The sequence below is a fragment of the Oncorhynchus mykiss genome, chromosome 5, assembly GCF_013265735.2.
Source record: "Oncorhynchus mykiss isolate Arlee chromosome 5, USDA_OmykA_1.1, whole genome shotgun sequence".
Lineage (NCBI taxonomy): Eukaryota > Metazoa > Chordata > Actinopteri > Salmoniformes > Salmonidae > Oncorhynchus > Oncorhynchus mykiss.
The window spans coordinates 21797994-21823171 of NC_048569.1; the positions used below are offsets into that span (position 1 = coordinate 21797994).

Consider the following 25178-nt stretch of genomic DNA (forward strand, 5'->3'; position numbering starts at 1 on the left):
CTATCTTCAAGGAGGTCTGCTTGCTAGCTAGCATCCAAAGTTATATGTAAAAAAATAAAAAAACAGCTGTATGATTTAGTTTTCTCTGTTTCTCCTCAAACTCCATGATAAGGTAGGCTATAATCATCCCTTGTAGTTACTGCAGTCTGCAGATAGATATTATTGGTCTATTCCGGGGTCACGAGTACTATCAGCACACCGGGCTGTCAGAGTCCATCTGTAGTGTGTGTTAGGTATGTGTGTGCGCACGCACGTCTGTGTACCAGCCAAGTTTCAAGAATGTAGAGGATTGTGTGTCATATCATGTGACTGAGTTTGGCGCTGTTTGGTGGCCGTTTCCAGTCCAGTTTTCCATCTCCCTTGCCAGACCCCCCAAAGTCGGAGCGTGTCATCAAATTGAGTGAGAACTATGATTGAAACTCATTGCCACAGTGTGTAACGGTGTGTGTTTACGTCATAGGGCTTAGAGCCGCAGATAAGATTTACCACAGATAAGATTTACAGACGGAGAGAGGGAAGGAGGGAGGGACAGAGTGGTGTTACAATGCCATCTCGCTCACTTGCTCTCACTCAGGGACTCAGATAGGCTGGTATACTGATTTTCTCTGCACTTACTCAGAGAAGCAACAGGGTCATGATGACCCAAAGCCTCCAGAATGGCTTCACTCTGGACAACCACTACCTCCGGGATCTGAAGGGGCCTGTCCCTGTGCCCACTCAATATGCTCCGAGCCTGGGTGTACACCGGGGGTCATGCCCTGTGGAGCCCCATAAGGACCAAGAGATCAAGAAGCATCGGTCTGCTCAGGCTGCTCCTCTCCTGGGCTCATGTCGTGTGCAAACCCCTGCTCCTATGGATGTCCAGATGTGCCAGTCTATACAGCCATGCCATGCAGATCACCAAGGAGACCTGAGTGCTGGGCAGCTACTCAAATGGATGGACACAATCGCCTGCCTCGCTGGTCAGTATATAGTGTGTGTGTGTGTGCTGGTGCGCGCGCATGTGGCTGTGTGTGTATGTGTGTGTCTTTGTGTCTGTTTCCATGCAAAGAAGACAGACAAGTAGACCATGTAAAGTTCATGGAAACTTTACACTGCTATTCCCATCTGTATGTGTATATTTAAATATCAGGTGGAGAGTTTCCTCTGGTGGAAATGCTGAGCAAATGTTAACAATATAGAGACTAGGAACAGTTCAGAGTTCAGGAATAGAAACGGATTAGATGTCAGGGGTAGTGTCTGCCACCTCACACACACACCCCCACACACACCACCTCAGTTACGCAAGTAGGGTGTGTGTGACAGAGCTGACCTTCAGTGGCCATTGCTGGACAGACAGGGTAACAGCAGTGCACTGACCCCTCACCTACTAACATTCCTGTGTGTGTGTGTGTGTGTGTGTGTGTGTGTGTGTGTGTGTGTGTGTGTGCTCACAATAACACATAATAAGAGATTTGTGTTATCCACCATGAGGATGTTAAGGATTGGCATGTCACTGTAATTGTAGTTTGGGCCACAGTTGGAGAGATGAAACATAAATACTGTAAATATAAAGGTTAACAATGTGAGATAACTGTGTGTGTGTGTGTGTGTGTGTGTGTCCCTTAGCTGAGCGTCATGCTGGGATGGCATGTGTCACACTATCCATGGACGACATCCAGTTTGAGGAGACTGGAAGGTACGCGTCAACCAATCAGTCAATCAATCAATCAAATGCAAGTAACGTTTTTAATATTTCTAATGTTGTTTGCAGGGTTGGTCAGGTGATGACCATTAAGTCCAAAGTCAACAGAGCGTTCACCACTAGCATGGAGGTAAGACTACACACACGCACGCACCCGCGCACACACACACACATATGCACGCATGTACAAGTATTATATATATTTGAATGTATAATATAACAATTGTGTGTGTGTAGGTTGGAATCCGTGTGTCAGTGCAGGATGTGAGGGAACATGTGGAGAGGTTGGTATGTGTGGCCTACTCCACCTTTGTTGGAAAGCCAGCGGGACCACAGAAGGTGTTGTTGCGGCCGGTGGAGGATCTGTGTTCTGCAGAGGAGCAGCTGCAGCATTCTCTGGCCTCAGAGAGACGAAGACTTCGCCTTTACAATGAACAGACCTTCAGTACCTTGCTACAAGACTACCACACACTAGCCAACGGTCAGTCTCTCTGTATTTCTCTCTCTCTATGTCTAGACCTCTCTCTATTTCTCTCTCTCTCATTCTCTCTCTCGCTCCTCTCTCACATCTGTGTGTGTGTGTGTGTGTGTCAGCCTGGGATATTGTGTCCTAATCTGTATCGTTATCTTGACTTAGGTTATCTTGTTCTGAGAGGAACTATAATTGCCCCTTGAACTCATTTTCAATCGGCAAATATAAACAAATAAATACCTTTGTAGCTGAGAAAGAGGAGAGATAGAGTTTGTTTGGTACAGTGCTCTGATGGAAAGGGCTAAGAGTCAGCAAGAGGACAGAGAAAGACATCCACACTCACATACACACCAACACAAAGAGAAGAGCCAACACAAATTTCTTTTCAGATCCACTGGGCACAAACTGGTTGAATCAACGTTGTTTCAACGTAACCATGTGGGGGAAAAAAGTGTTTCTAAAAAAAGTAATCAATGTAAACTGTTGTTAGAGTGAAATTTCAACCACAGTATTATGTCATCATGGAAACCACATTTCAAAATACAAAAACCTTGTATAAATTATGTTGAATTTGTACTTTTTAAACAATGTAAGATTTTGTAAGTTAAATCCACTATCCAGAAAAAAAACTATAGGCTGGGCAGCACCTCCTACTGGAAAATGTATCTATCTACAGCTACATGTTGGTCTCACATCCAAGGTATTAACTAAGCCCAGCTGTTAGATCTGTTATCAATGTGCTATCGTGAGAATGATTGTTGAAAGATCTCAAAACAAAATAGATTCACTGTTACGATCAAAGTCATTCCAAAGGGTAGGTTTAACAGAGCAAATGAAATGTGACCATACTTTATCAATCATCAATGATGCTATGTAAGCCTATATAGCATTTACAAAGACATCAACGGGAAATGTTTGATTGATCCCAGTAATCAACTAAAAATAGACCATACAATCGACCTGGGGTTTCAAGCTTGATTTAAAATGTAGTGATATTGAATTGTGTTTAGTTGTCAAACCAACCAGATATCAACATTTGAAGGAGATGTATCTTCTGCTTGGATAGTTCCATCTGTACCACTGACTTATTCTGGCTTTAATTCCAGCTTGTCTACAAATTAATAATTAATATGTTGGAGTCACTTCTCCATCTCAACCAAAAATCTAAGTTAGAGAATAGGACTAAATCAAATCAAACTATATTTGAAGTTCATTTAGAGTTTGATTTGATTTAGTCCTATTCTGTAACTTAGATTTTTGGTTGAGATGGAGACGTGACTCCAACATATTAATTATTAGTTTGTAGACAAACTGGAATTAAAGCCAGAATAAGTCAGTGGCTCAGATGGAACTATCCAAGCAGACGTTATATGTGTTGACAACCAAACATAATTCATTATCACTTTTTAAAATACAATAAATAGTGTGTTAACTTGTTGATAAGTTAACACATGTTATATTAGAATCATGTCTCCAACTCAACCAAACATAACAGTGGCTCAGATGGAACTATTCAAGCAGTAGATATGTCTTTTTAATGTTGATATTTGGTTGCGTTGTCAACCAAACACAATTCAATACTACTTTTGTAATACAGCAAATAGCCTAAAGTTATGTAACATTCAACCTTAAAATGAGTAACAAATCCATGGCCACATTGAGGTTACTATGACTATACATATCTTCTTATGTAATCGTATAAGTCATGCAAGTTGAAGATGGCGGGTCTGTGGAGATCTTCACAATTTCTTTAATAATCTGCGCAATATCTCAAACAGCATGGATCACTTGCACTTTTAATGTAATCTCAACTGGAATCCAGGTAATTTAGTTCTGCTATTAGATGGAGTACAGTGATATCACATTAATCTGTTGAATAAATAAACTAAATATCTGACATTTTATTCCCAATTGAACTTTGCTCTTCTTTTGAATGGTTGGAAATGTAGTGATAACACATTGGAAATTCAATAAACCTTTGGCTGTCTTTTTGAGTGGGTAATCTCATTGATCAACATCTCAACCAAATGTTACCAGCAGCATACCACCCTGCATACCACTGTTGGCTTGCTTCTGAAGCTAAGCAGGGTTGATCCTGGTCAGTTCCTGGATGGGAGACCAGATGCTGCTGGAAGTGGTGTTGGAGGGCCAGTAGGAGGCACTCTTTCCTCTGGTCTAAAAATAAATATCCCAATGCCCCTACACACTGCCCTGTGCTGTCTTTTGGATGGGACGTTAAACGGGTGTCCTGACTCTCTGAGGTCATTAAAGATCCCATGGCACTTATCGTAAGAGTGTTAACCCCGGTGTCCTAGCTAAATTCCCAATCTGGCCCTCAAACCATCACGGTCACCTAATAATCCCCAGTTTACAATTGGCTCATTCATCCCCCTCCTCTCCCCTGTAACTATTCCCCAGGTCGTTGCTGCAAATGAGAACGTGTTCTCAGTCAACTTACCTGGTAAAATAACGGATAAATAAATTACCCAATTATCCACGTTGAAATGACATAGTGTGCCCAGTGGGTTATCTATGTGTAATGCTCTCTGTCAGAGCCACATGATGAAGCAACGTACATGTCTGTCTGAGGGCTATTGCTGAGTTGGTGATTAGTTGTTCTAGGCGTGTCATTGCATCTCTTTTTAATCCCCATGTCTGTACATGTTCCTCTCCATCAGGTAACTATTCCTCTCCGGGTGTGTGTAGCAGGAGAGACCCGCTGTCTGCTGTGTCCACAGAGTTCACGCGTGTAGAGAGCATCGAGCTGGTACTGCCTCCACATGCTAATCACCATGGCAACACCTTCGGAGGACAGATCATGGCCTGGATGGAGAATGCAGCCACAGTGGCAGCCAGGTAGACACACACACACACACACACACACACACACACACACACACACACACACACACACACACACACACACACACACACACACACACACACTACTAACCCTCTCTGTCTCTCTCTCTCCAGTCGTCTGTGTGGCTGCTTCCCCTCTCTGAGGTCTGTAGACATGTTTCGCTTCAGAGGGCCCTCCTCTGTAGGTGACAGACTGGTCTTTAAGGCTGTGGTCAACAACACATTTAACAACAGGTAACACTTCTAGTCATCTGTCTTACCTTTCAGATAATCGGATCCTATGGAAATGTAATTAGCACAGAATTTAAAATGTGTGTGCGCCTGTGTGTATAGTATCGAGGTAGGTGTCCGAGTGGAGGCCTATAACTGTGAGGAGTGGACCGCGAACAAACCACGTCACATCAACAGTGCCTTCCTCATCTACCAGCTAGCTAACACACCTGGTGACGTACCTGCCTTCCCCCAAGTCACATACACCACCCAGGACGGGGAGAGAAGATATCTGTCTGCCATTGTCAGGAAGAGAATACGCATGGCTAGAAAGCACATCCTATCCTGTAAGGAGGAGGCTCCTCTCTCTGTCCCCTGGGACAAAAGCAACCAGGTACTACAGCCATGTAATGAACATGACACTACCAGCAACCATTGTTCTAGCCACATTGCTGCCATGCAGTGGTGTAAAGTACTTAAGTAGTACTTTAAAGTATTTTTACTTAAGTATTTTTGACTACTTTTACTTCACTACATTCCTAAAGAAAATAATGTACTTTTTACTCCATACATTTTTCCTAACACACAAAAGTACTCGTTACATTTTGAATGCTGAGCAGGACAGGATTATTGTATTTTAAAGGGAACATCCCTGGTCATCCCTACTGCCTCTGATCTGGCATACTCACTAAACACAAATGCTTTGTTTGTAAAGGATGTTAGAGTGTGCCATCTGGCTATCTGTAAATTACTCTGGTTTGCTTAATGTAAGGAATTTGAAATAATTTATACTTTTACTTTTGATACTTACTTATATTTAAAACCAAATACTTTTAGACTTTTACTCAAGTAGTATTTTACTGGGTGACTTTCATTTTCTATTAAGGTATCTTTACTTCTACTCAAGTATGACAATTGAGAACTTTTTCTACCACCGCTGCCATGCCAGATGACAAGTTGTTTGAAGCTGAGATACACTCATTATTTCTCAGCTGACTGTCTCTCTCTCCTATCGCCCCCTGCAGGTGTATCTGGGCTATAACAATGTAGCAGCTCTAACTGTACTGGCTGGGAAACAAGACTGGGAAGCCAGCAGCATCAGTGACAGAGTAAGAAACACACACATGCATGAACGGAGGCATTATATGGCAATTTTGTAAAGGAGATTCTCTGTCCTTTTTGGAGTTGGACACCATTTTGTTTTTACGTTGTCTTTTCTCTGTTGTATGTTTGTGTATCCAGGTCGCTGTGTATGTCCATGAGGAGGTGGAGCTGCTTTGTGTCCAAGTTCAGATGGAGGTCATGACCTCTGCCCTCCATGCCTTCACCTTACTGGCTGACCTCACGCTGCGACCTCTTTGGGACAACCACTACCTGTAAGTATGACCAACACAGAGCTTTATATTCATTAAACTAACTAAACCTTTAACCTCTCACACCCCCTTCTTTCTGTAGGAGCTGTGAGGAGGTGGAGAGGGCGGATGAGGAAGAGACAGTATATCATATTAAATGCCCACCCATCAATGGAGGCAAGAGCCGTGACTTTGTGTTCCTGCTATCAAAGAGGCAGCCCTGCAAAGACGGGTAAGGTTTCCTTCAGAATGATGTTTGTGTGTGTGTGTTCCTGTCTTCTACAGGGGTGATGGTTATGTGTTCATTCTGATTTCTGTAACTATATGTGTGTTTCTTCTACAGTGACCCCTATGTGGTGGCCCTGAGGTCGGTAACTGTGACAACAGTTCCCCCTGTGGAGGGTTTCCTCCGTAGCGAGGCCAAGTGTGCCGGTTTCCTCATCCACAGCCTGGGACTCAACAGCTGCAAGGTGAGGCAGACGCACCAACACACTGACTGCCTACGCCACTCCCTTGGACCTCCGTGTAGTCTTGCTTTGTATGATTTTGTTTTGGCTTTTTCATTTGCTGCCTAGTTGACACACACTACCTTTTCATCAAGGTCTATTCCCATCTAGTGATGGGAAGTTTGGCTCGTTTTACTGACTTTGATCTTTTTGAGTCGTTCAGTTAAAAGAACAAATCTTTAAACTAATTTTGTTCATTTGATGAAGTAATACCCAGTGCATGCAAGACCCCCTACCGGCGAACGATGAACTGAAACCTCGAGTCATGACTCTACAAGCCTCTCAGAGTCACATCTCATTCACCAAAAAAGGCTTATTGGCGCTGTCATTTGTGACAGCCTTGCAAAATTGTGATTTAAACTATGTACATGTGATTGCTAGTCATACATATACGATTATTCCTTGATTCCTTTGAAACGAGGTCTAGTTGCGGCCACAACAGGACTAGATTGTGAATGATTCTTGGTGTCATGCAACTGCTTGACTGCTGTGAGGGTGATAAGCACAATATAATTTGCGAACTGCAGAAGCCCCTCCCAAACCATTCATTCTCGAGTTCGAGTTTGTTGAGCAGAGGCTGTGCAAAGTTGTATCCATCATAACAATACATAATCAATTAATTGCATTCATATTTGCACCATGAGATCAATTAACAGTTCTTAACATGTATTTTTCTTCTCTATGCTACCTGCAGCATGGCCTATTTTCCTACGCGCATATGTGACAGACAGTTGTTAGTGAGAGCATGTCTCCAGAGCCACTGAGCTGGAGGAGCACTTATCAATCCTGCTGTAGAATTCATTGCGGCCAGCAGGTCGAACAAATTACTATAATGAACGTGTCACTCAGAAAAACGAATCGGACTCTCGAGTCAGTAAAAAGAGTTGTTGAAAAATAACAAATTGTTGGCGAACTGCACATCACTAACACGCACGCACACACGGCAGAGGACATTAACTCCTACAGTCCCACCCCTGACACACCGCACAGTCCATTAACTCCTACAGTCCCACCCCTGACACATGGCAGAGGCCATTAACTCCTACAGTCCCACCCCTGACACACGGCACAGTCCATTAACTCCTACAGTCCCACCCCTGACACATGGCAGAGTCCATTAACTCCTACAGTCCCACCCCTGACACACGGCAGAGTCCATTAACTCCTACAGTCCCACCCCTGACACACGGCAGAGGCTATTAACTCCTACAGTCCCACCCCTGACACACGGCACAGTCCATTAACTCCTACAGTCCCACCCCTGACACACGGCAGAGTCCATTAACTCCTACAGTCCCACCCCTGACACATGGCAGAGTCCATTAACTCCTGCAGTCCCACCCCTGACACATGGCAGAGGACATTAACTCCTACAGTCCCACCCCTGACACACGGCAGAGGCCATTAACTCCTACAGTCCCACCCCTGACACACGGCACAGTCCATTAACTCCTACAGTCCCACCCCTGACACATGGCAGAGTCCATTAACTCCTACAGTCCCACCCCTGACACATGGCAGAGGCCATTAACTCCTACAGTCCCACCCCTGACACACGGCAGAGGCCATTAACTCCTGGTTTGCGCTACAAACTATTAAAAGCTATCTATGAAAACCTGAGACTCTCACGGACACACATGTTTTGCTCTATGACTCTCAGAAGCCACACAAGAGTAGAAGGTAAGGGGTTCCTCTATGTAGAAGAGCATAGGAAATCCCAGGACATATCAAATAAAATATAATCAAAGTTTATTTTTTGCGTGTGCCGAATACAACAGGTGTAGGTAGACCTTACAGTGAAATGCTTACTTACAGGCTCTAACCAACAGTGCAAAAAAGGTATTAGGTGAACAATAGGTAAGTAAAGAAATAAAAACAACAGTAAAAAGACAGTGAGTAATAACAGTAGTGAGGCTATATACAGACACCTGTTAGTCAGGCTGATTGAGGTAGTATGTACATGTAGATATGGTTAAAGTGTCTATGCATATATGATAAACAGAGAGTAGCAGCAGCATAAAAGAGGGGTTGGCGCGTGGTAGGTGGCGGGTGGTGGGACACAATGCAGATAGCCCAGTTAGCCAATGTGTGGGAGCACTGGTTGGTCGGGCCAATTGAAGTAGTATGTACATGAATGTATAGTTAAAGTGACTATGCATATATGATAAACAGAGAGTAGCAGCAGCGTAAAAGAGGGGTTGGGGGGGGGAACACAATGCAAATAGTCCATGTAACTATTTTTTTTACCTGTTCAGGAGTCGTATGGCTTGGGGGTAAAAATGGTTCGGAAGCCTTTTTGTCCTAGACTTGGCACTCCTGCACTGCTTGCCATGCGGTAGTAGAGAGAACAGTCTATGACTAGGGTGGCTGGGGTCTTTGACAATTTTTACCCTCTGTAGTGCCTTGCGGTCGGAGGCCGAGCAATTGCCGTACCAGGCAGTGATGCAACCAGTCAGCATGCTCTCGATGTTGCAGCTGTAGAACCTTTGAGGAACTGAGGACTCATGCCAAATCTTTTTAGTTTCCTGAGGGGGAATAGGCTTTGTCGTGCCCTCTTCATGACTGTCTTGGTGTGTTTGGACCATTCTAGTTTGTTGGTGATGTGGATACCGAAGAACTTGAAGACTCGCAACCTGCTCCACTACAGCCCCGTCGATGAGAATGGGGGCGTGCTCGGTCTTCCTTTTCCTGTAGTCCACAATCATCTCCTTAGACTTGGTTACGTTGAGGGATAGGTTGTTATTCTGGCACCACCCGGCCAGGTCTCTGACCTCCTCTCTATAGGCTGTCTCGTTATTGTCGGTGATCAGGCCTACCACTGTTGTGTCGTCTGCAAACTTAATGATGGTGTTGGAGTCGTGTCTGGCCATGCAGTTGTGGGTGAACAGGGAGTACAGGAGGGGTCTGAGCACGCACCCCTGGGGAGCTCTAGTGTTGAGGATCAGCGTGGCAGATGTGTTGCTACCTACCCTCACCACCTAGTGTCTATAATACTGCAATAAGCTCACATAGTTGTCACTCACTAGTAGGATCTTCACTTCCCACAGAGCAAACCATCTGTACTTACAACATTCTTATAAATGCTTTTTTTTGTCTTTTTTTTCTTTGGCGGATCTTATTTTTTTAAATGGACATTTGTCAATAAAATTCATGAATGCAACTGTTTATTTCAAATTGGGTTCTACTTGTAGCCCTAGTTTCCTGAAAAGAAAATGGTGAAACAATTCATTGTGAGGCTAAATATAAAGTCATGCAGATAAATGAAAGTCATTTAAATTAATTTTTTTATAGGGTTAATAAGCACAGTATAATAACTTGTTAGCTTTCATCACGTCTTCAGTAGCCCTCCATAGACCTCACTATTAATCAAATGTGTTAACACCAGGTGTCTTATTTTGTGTTCCAGGTGTGTTACTACAACCAGGTGACGTCAGGTGTTTTGCCGTATGTAGCAGGTAACCTGGCAGGCTGGTCCAAGTCTATGGAGGAGACGGCTAGCGCATGTACCACCTTCCTGGAGAGAGACCTCATCACTACCCTCTACTGACTCACACACTAAGCATGAGTCTATGATGGTGAACTGACACAGCAGCACAGATTCTAACAATACAGAACTGTCCGTGGCTGCTAATACAGGTGTTACATTTACAGTTACCCAAAAAAGTATTTGTGACGTTTCTGTAACAATTCAGAGCAAATTTAGCTCATGTATGTGGTGTAGGTCTTATTTAATTAATTTTTCTATAAATATTTCAGATGTTGATGCGAGTAATGTACAGTGACATAATGATACTCATAATGACAAAACCTATTCTGTAAATAACAAATAAAAGCTAAATGTTTTACCTTAGATTTTTCTCTTTGACAGCTGGGGATGGAAGAGATAGAATACATCACTAAACAGGAAACCTATAACAAAGAGGGCTACCAGACAAACACATCTTTAGATACAGGAGAGGATAGAGGGACTGTTTAACTCCTCCTTTATTAAAAGGAAATTCATCATATACAAAATAAATTCATAATATCAGTTGAACTTATCATATCATTCACATAGATCCAACACACCTCTCCTTCTCCTGTGACATCAGACCATGGCACTACTTGGGCTGCTCAAGAATGTTTTGGGGAAATGTGTCGTTCAGTACAAGCCATTACTAAACATGGCAAATGTTTAATTGAACTGAACACACCCCTGTTAGCTGGTGTACAGCACACCACAGTCTCCAGTCTAATATAGTCTAGTCCCTCCATATGAATCATATACATTCCTAAAACGGTGTCCACGGTGTGAGAACACAGACCTCTTTCAAGAGAAGCTATCCATTTCCACTGACTATGGATCTGTGGATGTTGTTTTTTTAATGCTCTGAGCAAGAACAGTGACCTTCATGGATTTAGTCCTGGGATGTGCAGTCTGCTCTGTGCTAGTCAGTCCTGTCCAATCTGGCGAGTCCTTTGGGTTGATTGGCAGGTCAGAAGATCACTACCTTGGCCTGTTTGGGAGGGAGTTTCTTCACAGGCACGTGCACTTCCTCATGGTCAGTACTCATGTTATTGAACAGCCAGCCCAAGGTCACTTGCTTAGCTACAGGGGTATTGGACAAACACACATCAGTCAAGTAACATCTTGGAGTGCATTAAGGACAGAAACTGTACAGAACTTTCAGATAGAAATAGATTAAATAGAACAGACAAGAAGGCCATACAGATAGAAATATATTGTATAGAACTGACAAGAGAGGGATATTCAGAGAGAAATATATTGTATGTAGAATAGGTTACTAACATGCAGCCTGGTGCTCAGGACAATCCTTCTGGATGTGTTCTACTGAACCACACACAAGACAACATCCTTCTACATATAAGGAGAAGAGACAATGTTATGGATTGTCTGTTTGATGTATTTGCATAGTTTAGTACTTTGAGAGTGTGTGTGACTACTGCACCTGCGGTGTAGTCCTTTGGGGTTGTCTGGGCAGGACCTGGACATGTAACCAGTCTTACCACAGATGAAACTCTTGGCATATGGGGATTCACCTGAGAGAGGGAGATCACAAATGAGTCAGGAGCCGCAACAAAACAGCACACGATTCTACCATTCGTCTCAGACAACACACACACTCACACATAGGTACAACAAACAACACACTGGTGGATACACACTCTCTCCCTCTTATATCGCTCCCTTCCTAAGCCCCCCCCTTCTCTCTTTTTCCTTCTCATACGATAGTGCAACAGCTTATTGAGGCACACATCCAGTGCTGGGTCTATTTTAGCGAGGTAGCTTTTGATCTCGTGTTCAGTGGATCCACAGCGGTAGCAGATGTCCCTTCCCATCTCCTGTCTCTGTCCGCCTCCGGACAGTCAGCCAATCCATAGCCAGGATTCCTACAGTTAAAACACAGATGGAGAGGGGCAGACAGAGAGACAGACAGAGGGAGAGAGAGAAGAATGAAGAGATAGGAGAGGTTGTGTGTCACTATGTCCTATAGTCCAATGTAGTGAATTATTGGGGTAGCCCCGACTGGGACTCGAACCTGCTGTTTAGATTTTTTTTTTTTTACCCCACGCTACAGATGGCTATATCAGTCCGCTAATACAGGACTAGTAAAGGCCCAGTGCCATACTTTTGTGAAATAATAATATTTTTCTTATAATATAATATTTTTCTTAAAGTTGCACCTAACAACCAAGAAAGGTGGATTGGAGATGTTTGATGTGAGTCTAGAAGGAGAGTTTACAGTCTAACCAGACACCTAGGTATTTGTAGTTGTCCACATATTCCAAGTCAGAACCGTTCAGAGTAGTGATGCTGGACGGGCGGGCAGGTGCAGGCAGCCATCCGTTGAAGAGCATACATTTAGTTTTACTTGTATTTAAGAGCAGTTGGAGGCCACGGAAGGAGAGTTGTATGGCATTGAAGCTCGTCTGGAAGGTTGTTAACACAGTGTCCAAAGAAGGGCCATAAGTATACAGAATGGTGTCGTCTGCGTAGAGGTGGATCAGAGACTCACCAGCAGCAAGAGCCACATCATTGATGTATACAGTCGGCCCAAGAATTGAACCCTGTGGTACCTCCTTAGAGACTGCCAGAGGCCCGGACAACAGGCCCTCCGACTTGACACACTGAACTCTATCAGAGAAGTAGTTGGTGAACCAGGCAAGGCAATCATTTGAGAAACCAAGGCTATCGAGTCTGCCGATGAGGATGTGGTGATTGACAGAGTCGAAAGCCTTGGCCAGGTCAATGAATACGGCTGCACAGTATTGTCTCTTATCGATGGCGGTTATGATATAATTTAGGACCTTGAGCATGGCTGTGGTGCACCCATGACCAGCTCTGAAACCTGATTGCATAGCGGAGAAGGTGTGGTGGGATTCAAAATGGTCGGTAATCTGTTTGTTGACTTGGCTTTCGAAGACCTTAGAAAGGCAGGGTAGGATAGAGATAGGTCTGTAGCAGTTTGGATGTAGAGTGTCCCCCCCCTTTGAAGAGGGGGATGACCACAGCTGCTTTCCAATCTCTGGGAATCTCAGACAAAATGAAAAAGAGGTTTAACAGGCTAGTAATAGGGGTTGCAACAATTTTGGCAGATAATTTTAGAAAGAAAGGGTCCAGATTGTCTAGCCCGGCTGATTTGTAGGGGTCCAGATTTTGCAGCTCTTTCAGAACATCAGCTGACTGTATTTGGGAGAAGGAGAAATGGGGAAGGCTTGGGCGAGTTGCTGTGGGGAGTACAGTGCAGTTGGCCGGGGTAGGGGTAGCCAGGTGGAAAGCATGGCCAGCATAGAAAAATGCTTATTGAAATTCTCAATTATAGTGGATTTATCGGTGGTGACAGAGTTTCCTATCCTCAGTGCAGTGGGCAGCTGGGAGGAGGTGTTCTTATTCTCCCTGGACTTTACAGTGTCCCAGAACTTTTTTGAGTTTCTGTTGCAGGAAGCAAATTTCTGCTTGAAAAAGCTAGCCTTTGTGTATATTGGTTTCTAGCTTCCCTGAAAAGTTTCATATCACGGGGGCTGTTCGATGCTAATGCAGAACGCCATAGGATGTTTTTGTGTTGCTTAAGGGCAGTCAGGTCTGGAGAGAACCAAGGGCTATATCTGTTTCTGGTTCTAAATTTCTTGAATGGGGCATGCTTATTTAAGATGGTGAGGAAGGCATTTTTTTAAATAACCAGGCATCCTCTACTGACGGGATGAGGTCAATATCCTTCCAGGATACCCGGGCCAGGTCGATTAGAAAGGCCTGATGGAGCGTTTGACAGTGATAAGTGGAGGTCGCTTGACCGCTGACCCATTACGTATGCAGGCAATGAGGCAGTGATTGCTGAGATCTTGGTTGAAAACAGTAGAGGTGTATTTGGAGGGCAAGTTGGTTAGGATGATATCTACAGTGCCTTGCGAAAGTATTCGGCCCCCTTGAACTTTGCGACCTTTTTCCACATTTCAGGCTTCAAACATAAATATATAAAACTGTATTTTTTTGTGAAGAATCAACAACAAGTGGGACACAATCATGAAGTGGAACGACATTTATTGGATATTTCAAACTTTTTTAACAAATCAAAAACTGAAAAATTGGGCGTGCAAAATTATTCAGCCCCTTTACTTTCAGTGCAGCAAACTCTCTCCAGAAGTTCAGTGAGGTTCTCTGAATGATCCAATGTTGACCTAAATGACTAATGATGATAAATACAATCCACCTGTGTGTAATCAAGTCTCCGTATAAATGCACCTGCACTGTGATAGTCTCAGAGGTCAGTTAAAAGCGCAGAGAGCATCATGAAGAACAAGGAAAACACCAGGCAGGTCCGAGATACTGTTGTGAAGAAGTTTAAAGCCGGATTTGGATACAAAAAGATTTCCCAAGCTTTAAACATCCCAAGGAGCACTGTGCAAGCGATAATATTGAAATGGAAGGAGTATCAGACCACTGCAAATCTACCAAGACCTGGCCGTCCCTCTAAACTTTCAGCTCATACAAGGAGAAGACTGATCAGAGATGCAGCCAAGAGGCCCATGATCACTCTGGATGAACTGCAGAGATCTACAGCTGAGGTGGGAGACTCTGTCCATAGGACAACAATCAGTCGTATATTGCACAAATCTGGCCTTTATGGAAGAGTGGCAAGAAGAAAGCCATTTCTTAAAGATATCCATAAAAAGTGTTGTTTAAAGTTTGCCACAAGCCACCTGGGAGACACACCAAACATGTGGAAGAAGGTGCTCTGGTCAGATGAAACCAAAATTGAACTTTTTGACAACAATGCAAAACGTTATGTTTGGCGTAACCATAACCAAAAGCAACACAGCTGAACACACCATCCCCACTGTCAAACATGGTGGTGGCAGCATCATGGTTTGGTCTTGCTTTTCTTCAGCAGGGACAGGGAAGATGGTTAAAATTGATGGGAAGATGGATGGAGCCAAATACAGGACCATTCTGGAAGAAAACCTGATGGAGTCTGCAAAAGACCTGAGACTGGGACGGAGATTTGTCTTCCAACAAGACAATGATCCAAAACATAAAGCAAAATCTACAATGGAATGGTTCAAAAATAAACATATCCAGGTGTTAGAATGGCCAAGTCAAAGTCCAGACCTGAATCCAATCGAGAATCTGTGGAAAGAACTGAAAACTGCTGTTCACAAATGCTCTCCATCCAACCTCACTGAGCTCGAGCTGTTTTGCAAGGAGGAATGGGAAAAAATGTCAGTCTCTCGATGTGCAAAACTGATAGAGACATACCCCAAGCGATTTAGAGCTGTAATCGCAGCAAAAGGTGGCGCTACAAAGTATTAACTTAAGGGGGCTGAATAATTTTGCACGCCCAATTTTTCCATTTTTGATATGTTTAAAAAGTTTGAAATATCCAATAAATGTCGTTCCACTTCATGATTGTGTCCCACTTGTTGTTGATTCTTCACAAAAAATACAGTTTTATATCTTTATGTTTGAAGCCTGAAATGTGGCAAAAGGTCGCAAAGTTCAAGGGGTCCGAATACTTTCGCAAGGCACTGTATGAGGGTGCCCGTGTTAATGGCTTTGGGGTGGTACCTGGTAGGTTCATTGATAATTTGTGTGAGATTGAGGGCATCAAGCTTAGATTGTAGGATGGCTGGGGTGTTAAGCATGTTCCAGTTTAGGTCGCCTAGCAGCATGACCTCTGAAGATAGATGGGGGGGCAATCAGTTCAGATATGGTGTCCAGAGCACAGCTGGGGGCAGAGGGTGGTCTATAGCAGGCGGCAACGGTGAGAGACTTGCTTTTAGAGAGGTGGATTTTTAAAAGTAGAAGTTCAAATTTTGGGGGTACAGACCTGGATAGTAGGACAGAACTCTGCAGGCTATCGCTGCAGCAGATTGCAATACCGCCCCCTTTGGCAGTTCTATCTTGTCTGAAAATGTTGTAGTTAGGGATGGAGATTTTAGAGTTTTTGGTGGTCTTCCTAAGCCAGGATTCAGACACGGCTAGAACATCCGGGTTGGCAAAGTGTGCTAAAGCAGTGAATAAAACAAACTTAGGGAGGAGGCTTCTAATGTTAACATGCATGAAACTAAGGCTATTACGGTTACAGAAGTCATCAAAAGAGAGTTCCTGGGGAATAGGAGTGGAGCTAGGCACTGCAGGGCCTGGATTCACCTCTATATCACCAGAGGAACAGAGGAGGAGTAGGATAAGGGTATGGCTAAAAGCTATGAGAATTGGTCGTTTAGAACATCCGGAACAGAGAGTAAAAGGAGGTTTCTGGGGGCGATAAAATAGCTTCAAGGTATAATGTACTGACAAAGGTATGGTAGGATGTGAATACAGTGGAGGTAAACCTAGGCATTGAGTGATGATGAGAGAGATATTGTCTCTAGAAACATCCTTGAAACCAGGTGATGTCATTGCATGTGTGGTTGTATAAGGTTGGATAAGGTATAATGAGCAGGGCTAGAGGCTCTACAGTGAAATAAACACTAACCAGAACAGCAATGGACAAGGCATATTGACATTAAGGAGAGGCATGCTTAGCCGAGTGATCATAAGGGTCCAGTGAGTAGTGAGGTTGGTTGGGGTCACGGCGATTCAGACAGCTAGCCGGGCCATGGGTAGCAAGCTAGCAGAGGATGGAGGTCTTTTTTTTAGCCACCTCATGCGTTTCCGTCGGTAGATTAGTGGGGTTCCGTGTGGTAGAGGGGATCAATCCAATGGGCAAAATAGATATAGTTATAGTGACCCAAGAAAATTGTCCGATAGACCTATTCAGATAGCAGCCGATAAGACAACTAACGATTAGCGGGCCATGGATGGGCGTTCAGGTAACGTCGCGACGGAGGGGCCAGTTGGCTAACTCCCTCGGGCGGATAATGTCGGTAGTCCAGTTGTGAAGGCCCGGTGGGGCTCCGCATCAGCAGTGAAACGGGTCCGGATAGGTGATTGTAGCCCAGGAGTGGCTGATGGAACTCCTCAGCTGGCTCGCTCCGGGATAATTGATGTTTGCTCCGGGACCGACGTAAGTAATAGTCACTCGGATAGCAGCTAGCTAGCTGCAAGATCCAGGTGTAAATGTCCAGAGCTTGCGGTAGAAATCCGGGGATATGGGGAGAAAATAGGTCCGGTATGCTCTGGTCTGAGTCGCTGTAAACTGCCGTTAGCTTCTCGAGCTAAAGGAAAGCTGATGACCACCAACCGTGGTTAGCTGAATACTAACGTTAGCCAGTAAACTGGCTAGCTTCTGGCTAGCTTCTAATATTTAAGATTTGAGGTGAATAATACTTTTTTTTTTTTTAATTGGTGATGCGGGTTGCAGGAGAGTGTTTTGAAGTTGAGATTTTTAGAAAAAATATATATAAAAAGATATGCGAGGAAAATATGTAAATATATATATACACAGGACACGACAAGACGAAGACAAATGACGTCTGACTGCTATGCCATCAGTGATTTATGATTTTTTTTTGGAGCAGAATGTATTTCACAGCAATCCAGAAACAGATACATTTAGTTAAATAATGTTATCAGAATAAATGTACCTTGAATAAACTATTGCTGTGTTCATTTGCTAGTCGGAACAAGGAAACTGAAATTTCCGACTTGCTAACAGCTTGAACGCAGTACGTGTATACGGTAGTGTAAAGTTCTTAAGTAAAAATGATTTAAAGTACTACTGAAGTAGTTTTTTGCGTATTTGTACTTTATTATTAACTCCACTACATTTCTAAAGAAAATATGTACTTTTAACCCCAATACATTTTCCCTGACACCAATAAGTACTTATTATTTAGTATACTCATGCAGCACAGCAATATGGTCCGATTCTCGCACCTATCAATAATTATCTTTGTATTTTTTATTTAACATTACTTAACCTCAATATAACAAGTTGTCTTACTGCTTACTACATACTGCTTCGGATCTGACGCAATCAATGTTGGAGTGTACCCTACCCTGTCTGTTCATATACATTTAAAAAACAACAAAATCCTGCTTTTACTTCATGACAATTGAGTCATTTTTCCACCACTGTACATAAGTGCAATTAAAACCAAATAATTTCAGACTAAGGTACTAAGAGTTTCCTAGTTCCGAGTAGCACTTGAACATGGCATATCACTGCCACGTGTTTACTGTTTAACAGCGAGGCACATTCTTCTTCTTCCTTAGGTCGAAATGGCAGGAAATTAGAGAGCCACTTAGCGCCATATGTTGTTGAGGTTGAGAACTTAAAAGCAAGTGACCACACCAGCACCTGTTACTTTGTGATTGCTGCCCCACCCACTCTTTGACTGGAAAGAGAGCAAGTGTGTGAATTTGTTTGTGCCCTTTCTTTGGTTCTTTTCTCCCAAATCCTGGGGGACGATCATCGTTGCAACATGGTTTGGCTTCTGATTCTCTGGGTTGTCCAAGGTAGGACCAGTAATTTTGTTGTTGTGACGTCCTACTTTTGAGTGGTTTTCATTTGAGGTACTGTAGGCCAGGCCAATTTCACAGATGCCATTTGGTTGACCATATTATTATGTCACATGTTTTATGTTTGCCTTGTGTGTTTCAGTGGGCAGTGTTCCCATAGCCAATTTCACAAATGCTACTACTTCAAATGCTACTTTCCCTGCCACAGGTAGGCAGGCCTGCATTGGGGACCAGTCATTTTGTTAGGTGATAGGCTGAAAGCTAGGCCTCTTTCCTGTTTTTCACTGTTTTATTTAATGTACGCCAGCTGTACTGCAAAACTATGTACTGTTCTGCTTAGTAATATTTTTCTTCTGTGTTTCAGTGGACAACTCTAAAAACCCCATCAACAATTCTACTAATGTGACTTTCTCTGCCACAGGTAGGCCTATACAGTGTTATCAAGTCAGTCTCTTGGGGTGATGGGGCCCAAAGAAACAACTCAATCTGTTGTCTTCAAGTTTATCTATCAATAAACAATGATATTGTAAATGTAGTTTGTTCACAATTCCCTTCAGGTTCTACTGCCTCGATGGGGCCATGTCGCAGACAAAATGATTGGTATAAAACACCTGAAACCAGAGAAGGTAACACATTCATTAGATGAAGCGTGTAATCCTGGACCTCTATCACGAGGTCTGGACTTTAATGGTACATGTTGTTTCAGACCCTCTCTCTCTGTTACAGAGGACTTACAGTTTGACCTTGCTATCATGGAGGGAGACATTCTGGTTTCGGTGAGTCTATGATCCCTGCTTTCTCTCCTGTTACTTGCGTCTTTTAGGCTGATGAATCCGATTGATACCACCTTCTGGTATACACAGCCTGAAGCTAATGACTGCAAAATAATTCAAGCCAGATTGTTGACTAGAAGTACATTTGAACTTGCTCTACCGGTTGATTGTCCATGGTGTTGGTCCTTCAGATGGTCAAAATTTGAGACCCAAAATATCCACAGGAAAATAAACAATGCCTGCATACTACTAAGTGATAGAAATTTCAACTTCAGTACCGCCACTCTAAAAGGTTGCGTTAACAGTACTTTCCTGTGGATATTTGAACCATCTGAAGGATCAACACCACGGACCACCAGTAGAGTAAGTTTCATTGTCATTTTATTCAACATTCTGGCTTGTAAAGAGAACTGAAAGGATTTTGCAATCATTAGTTTCAGTCTGTATACCAGAAGCTGGTATGTGGCTTCTGAAAGCATTCATACCCCTTGACCTATTTCACATTTTTTTGTGACAGCCTGAATTCTAAACGGATGAAATAAAAATTCTAACCCATCTACACAAAATACCCCATAATGACAGTGAACATGTTTTTGGGAATATTTGCGTGATTATTGAAAATCAAATGCAAAAATATGTCAACTATTCGCATCCCAGAGTCAATTCTTTGTAGAAGCACCTTAGGCAGTGATTACAGCTGTGAGTCTCTCTGGGTAACTCTAAGAGCTTTCCACACCTGGGTTGTGCAACAGTTGCCCACTTAATTCTTCTCCAAAATTATTCAAGCTGTCAAATTGGTTGTTCATTACTAAACAACCATTTTCAGGTCTTGCTGTAGATTTATCAAAACTGTAACTCGGCCACTCTGGAACATTCTGTCTTGGTAAGCGACTCCAGTACAGATTTGCCCTTGTGTTTTAGGTTATTGTTCTGCTGAAAGGTGAATTATTTTCCCAGTGTCTGGTGGAAAGCAGACTATACCAGGATTTCCTCTAGGATCTTGCTTGTGTTTAGCTCATTCGTTTTTTTTTTCATCCTGAGACTTCCCCAGTCCGCAATGATTACAAGCATACCCATAACATGATGCATCTACCACTGCTTGAAAATATGAAGTGGTACTCAATAATCTATTGGATTAGCCTCTCATTACACTTTGTATTCAAGACAAAAAGATAATTGCTTTGACATTTTTTGCATTCAATGTCTGCTTTTTTTATACCCATCTGCCAATAGGTGCCTTTTGCGAGTTATTTGAAAACCTCCCTGGTCGTTGCAGTTGAGTCTGTTTGAAAGTCACTGCTTGTCTGAGACAGATAATTGTATGTGTGGGGTACAGAGATGAGGTAGTCATTCAAAATTCATGTTAAACTCTATTGCAGAGTGAGTCGTGCAAATAATAGATTTACTGTGTGTCAGCCAGTGACGACAATCTCAATTTAATCGTTGGCAACGCCCACTAGTTATTATATTTTTTTGGTGAAGATCTTAAAATATAGTTTACAAAACATTAGGAACACCTAGTATTGAGTTGCACCCCCCTTTGCCCTCAGAAAAGCCTCAATTCGTCGGGGCATGGACTCTATAAGATGTCGAGCGTTCCACAGGAATGCTGGCCCCATGATTTCCCCAATGCTTCCCACCGTTGTGCCCAGTTGGCTGGTAGTGGATCTCTAATCCGAAATGGCTCGTTCCATCTCATCCCACAGATGCTTAATTGGATTGAGATCTGGTGACTGGGCAGGCCACTGCACTAAGCTGAATTCACTGTCATGTTTGTGGAACCATTCCTGGACAATCCTGGCCTTGTGGCATGGGGCATTATCCTGCTTAAAAAAATCCCTTCACAGATGGATACACTACTGCCATGAAGGGATGCACCTGGTTTTCAATGATGTTCAGATATCCTGTGGCGTTCAAACGTTGCTCCACTTTTCTCATGTGTGCCGTGAACGCGTCACACTGCCTCTCACCAGCCTGCCATGTTGACTCACGGCATGATGGCTGCATGTGGTTTTCTCCATACCCTAGTCCTCCCATCGACGTGAAATTGCATCAGACCAGATGTTTATCCAGTTCCCCTGTGTCCACTGCAACAAGTTATTTGCTGAAAGAACTGCAACTCTGTGGTTGTTGGCCTCCATACCCCATTTGTGTCAAGGTACTACGAGTTGTGCGTTTTTATTGTCTCAGGGCACAAATGTTTTCCTGGGCTGTCAATTGACTAACTGTAGCCCGTCTGTTGCTCTGCACAATTCTTATCACCAATTTTTGACCATTGGCTGGATGTTCTTTGGGTGGTGGACCCTTCTTCACACACACATGGGGGAAACTGGGTGTGAAATACCCAGCAACGTTGCAGTTCTTGACACACTCAAACTGGTGAGCCTGGCACCTACCATACCCTGTTCAAAGGTACTTCAATATTTTGTCCTGCCCATTCACCCTCTGAATGACATATATACACGATCCATGTCGCAAGGCTTAACAATCCTCCTTTAACCGTTCTCTTCATATACACTGATTGAACAGGTGACCTCTGTAAGGATCATAGCATTCACCTGGTCAGTCTGTCATGGAAAGTACTGTGTATATTGCTCCATTATCTTTTCTACATACTTAGTCTGTTTTTAGTCATTTAAGTTTACTTTGAAATAGTTTTACCATTTTAGAATGTAAAAAAAAATCATAGGGGAAATGCTGAAATAACAATTTAAATTTGAGGCCTATACTCTAGCGACAGCTGGATTTAAGACTAGGTGTTTTGTTCTACAGGAAGACCGATTAGCTGTGAAGTCACTTTGGCCGGCGAATGAAGGCGTCACTTCTATCCCCTACAAGATCAACGATGATCTGGGTGAGTGTGGAATACAGTAGGAGAGATGAGCACTAACACTAGATGATTTCTAATACAGTGAGAATGATATGCATTGTCTCTGATTCCCCCACAGTGGACAGAAAGGAAACTATGCTAGCAGCGTTCAAGATGATTTCAGACCAGACGTGTATCCTCTTCCACGAATACACCAATGAGATTAACTACATAGAGTTAATCTCTGGGACAGGGTGAGTCCAAAATGGTCACATTAACACACTCTCCTTCCCAGCAGTTTACAGTTAACTCACAACCGCTCCTTCATTTTCCTTTTATTTTTCTCTCTTCCTGTCATATCCACTCTCTCCCCCCCTTCTCTCACCTTTCTTCCCTTAACTCTAGCTGTGCGTCGTATGTAGGTTTTCAGGGCGGGGCCCAGCCTCTGTACTTCGGTAGTGCCTGTAACGTGGGGAACCTGTGCCATGAGCTGATGCATGCCCTGGGCCTGCACCACGAGCACACACGGCCAGACCGTGACCAATACATCACCATACAGTGGGACAACGTGGTCTCCGGTAACTCGCACCAACACATGCTAAACCACCTCACGGGCATTGTATGTGGACCAGGGGCAGGGCTGCTCAATTTGTCCCATGAAGAGCTGCAGTGTGCAGGCATTTGTACCAGCCCAACACTAGCACACCTTGTTCAGCTTTTTGTAGTCTGGAGTGAAGACCGTATAGAATAACTATTGACATTAGGTACTGCTAAAGCAGCAGCTGCTCTTCCTGGGGTCCAGACAACATGAAACCCTACATAACAAAAATGGACAGTACACCACAAGGACAGAACAACAGGCGTTCATATATTTATGCCTAAATGTTCCATGTATCATGTACTCATTACTGCAGCCATTAATTTCCCCATACATTGCAACCCTGTTCTCTACTGTTAAAATAGCTTTGTCTAAGCAGGTCCTGATAGCCTAATATCATAGTAACCTTGAATCCTGATATCCTAATCTCACAGCACCAGCTCTGTAACCATCAGTGTTCTTCAGTTTGAAACCAATACTATGTATTTCATAGACTAATTTCTAATTATGTGGAATATAACTGAATTCGTTAACTCCTGCGAATTTCCCCAGCAACCTTGTTCGCTAAATTCCCCTTACATGAATAGCACCACATTGTCATCTACAGTTGCCACCCGTAATGGGTATCATGGGATAACATGTAAGCTCTTGAACTTGAAGGCCACCCGCTATGGGTTTCCTTAGGTAAGATGCAATAGTCATGCCTTGAATCGTGTAGAGTTTTCCTCCTGCTAGAGGTTCAACTTAATGGTTTCCATCTCAACAACTTGTCTAGATTTCCACTTTCATTCCCCTATATCACAATCACACCCAGCAGTGTCCACCAGTCACGTCTGCCTCTTTTAACTTCCAGGAAAAGAAGAGAACTTTAAGGTGAAGGAAGGAGACACTCAGGATCTGCCCTATGACTACGACTCCATAATGCACTACGGAACGTCAGTCACACTCCTGTCCTCCTGATTCCCAATGAAGTCTTAATTTTCCTCGCCTTGTTTTTAAACTGCTAACAATAAGTAAAGATGAGTTGTACATTATCTAGGTCCAGTAACATTTATCTGTGTCCCAAATGGCTCCCTATTTAAGTCACAACTTTTTTTTACCTGGGCTCTGGTCAAACTAGGTGCACTATATTGGGAATAGGGTGACATTGTGATGCAGTCCTTGTTAAAGTAGCATTTCCTCAAATCCCCCATTGTTGCGTTTCTCCTGGCAGTTATTACTTCTCATCAAACCGGAACCCCACTATTGACTCCAAGAAGAGTGGAGTTCAGATTGGACAGAGAAATCACCTGAGCCCCCTGGACATAGCACGCCTTAACAAACTTTATCAATGTGGTAAAGACGTGTGCACACACAGGAAACATATCAGAATTGGGCTGCCTTTGTAAATTTAGTCATTATCACTGTATTCTAACCATGTTCCTGTCCTGTCTTTCCCAGAATAACAATGCACAGTTTAGCATTTATTACACCATCGAAGAAGATTCCAACACCACTGCTGCCGACTGATTCCAACACGCATGGCACTGACCTCCTAACTTCTCTTCACAACAATGAATAAGTTGGACAAGTCCCTTAAAGCTTTCTGATGTATTATACGTGTGGCTGGCTGCAGGCAGTGGTTTTATTTCTCCTGTGTACTCTCGCTGCCTTGAATTAGGCCTATACCACTGCACTTGTCTTGGAAATAAATAAAATGACCTAGACTGAAAAGAATCCACTGTGTGATGTTGCTTGCAGTGCTCTATTTCATTCTAGAATGGACCTTCTCAGCTATGCTCATCATACGTCCCAGGGTGGGATCAGAGAGGAAGTAGATCTAGTGTACCAGGAGAGACGACTTAAATTAATGGTGGTTTATACCTTAAACTTTGCCGAACTGCTAAGCGGTAGGCGCAACAAATTATTTAGAAACATAGACGCTGTAACACAGGACTTAGACAGCAGGGATCATTCACTCAATCTGAATGTCAACCTCCAGAAGGGTACGCTATGAAACAGGTTTGAAGA

General features: G+C 43.3%; 2 protein-coding genes across 3 annotated transcripts; both read left to right on the plus strand.

Annotated features, from left to right (window-relative positions):
* Positions 1 to 346: 346 nt before the first annotated feature.
* On the plus strand, positions 347 to 10931 carry LOC110523420 (acetyl-coenzyme A thioesterase). The gene is made up of 12 exons (XM_036977048.1): positions 347 to 962; positions 1609 to 1678; positions 1754 to 1814; positions 1922 to 2165; positions 4835 to 5012; positions 5133 to 5252; positions 5352 to 5622; positions 6254 to 6337; positions 6471 to 6604; positions 6684 to 6812; positions 6924 to 7050; positions 10493 to 10931. The coding sequence occupies exons 1-12, from the start codon at positions 635 to 637 to the stop codon at positions 10631 to 10633; spliced, it is 1887 nt and encodes a 628-aa protein (XP_036832943.1). The 5' UTR covers positions 347 to 634; the 3' UTR covers positions 10634 to 10931.
* A 7853-nt stretch (positions 10932 to 18784) lies between these two features.
* Positions 18785 to 24884, plus strand: LOC110523421 (astacin-like metalloprotease toxin 5). Of its 2 annotated transcripts, XM_036977049.1 has the most exons (11): positions 18792 to 18985; positions 19131 to 19196; positions 19353 to 19409; positions 19546 to 19614; positions 19715 to 19764; positions 22534 to 22615; positions 22710 to 22824; positions 22976 to 23148; positions 24022 to 24103; positions 24382 to 24503; positions 24609 to 24884. In XM_036977049.1, the coding sequence occupies exons 1-11, from the start codon at positions 18952 to 18954 to the stop codon at positions 24611 to 24613; spliced, it is 855 nt and encodes a 284-aa protein (XP_036832944.1). In that variant the 5' UTR covers positions 18792 to 18951; the 3' UTR covers positions 24614 to 24884. The 2 variants fall into 2 exon arrangements, with proteins under 2 accessions (XP_036832945.1, XP_036832944.1); XM_036977050.1 differs by lacking the exon at positions 19131 to 19196 and having other exon boundaries at positions 18785 to 18985.
* Positions 24885 to 25178: the final 294 nt, after the last annotated feature.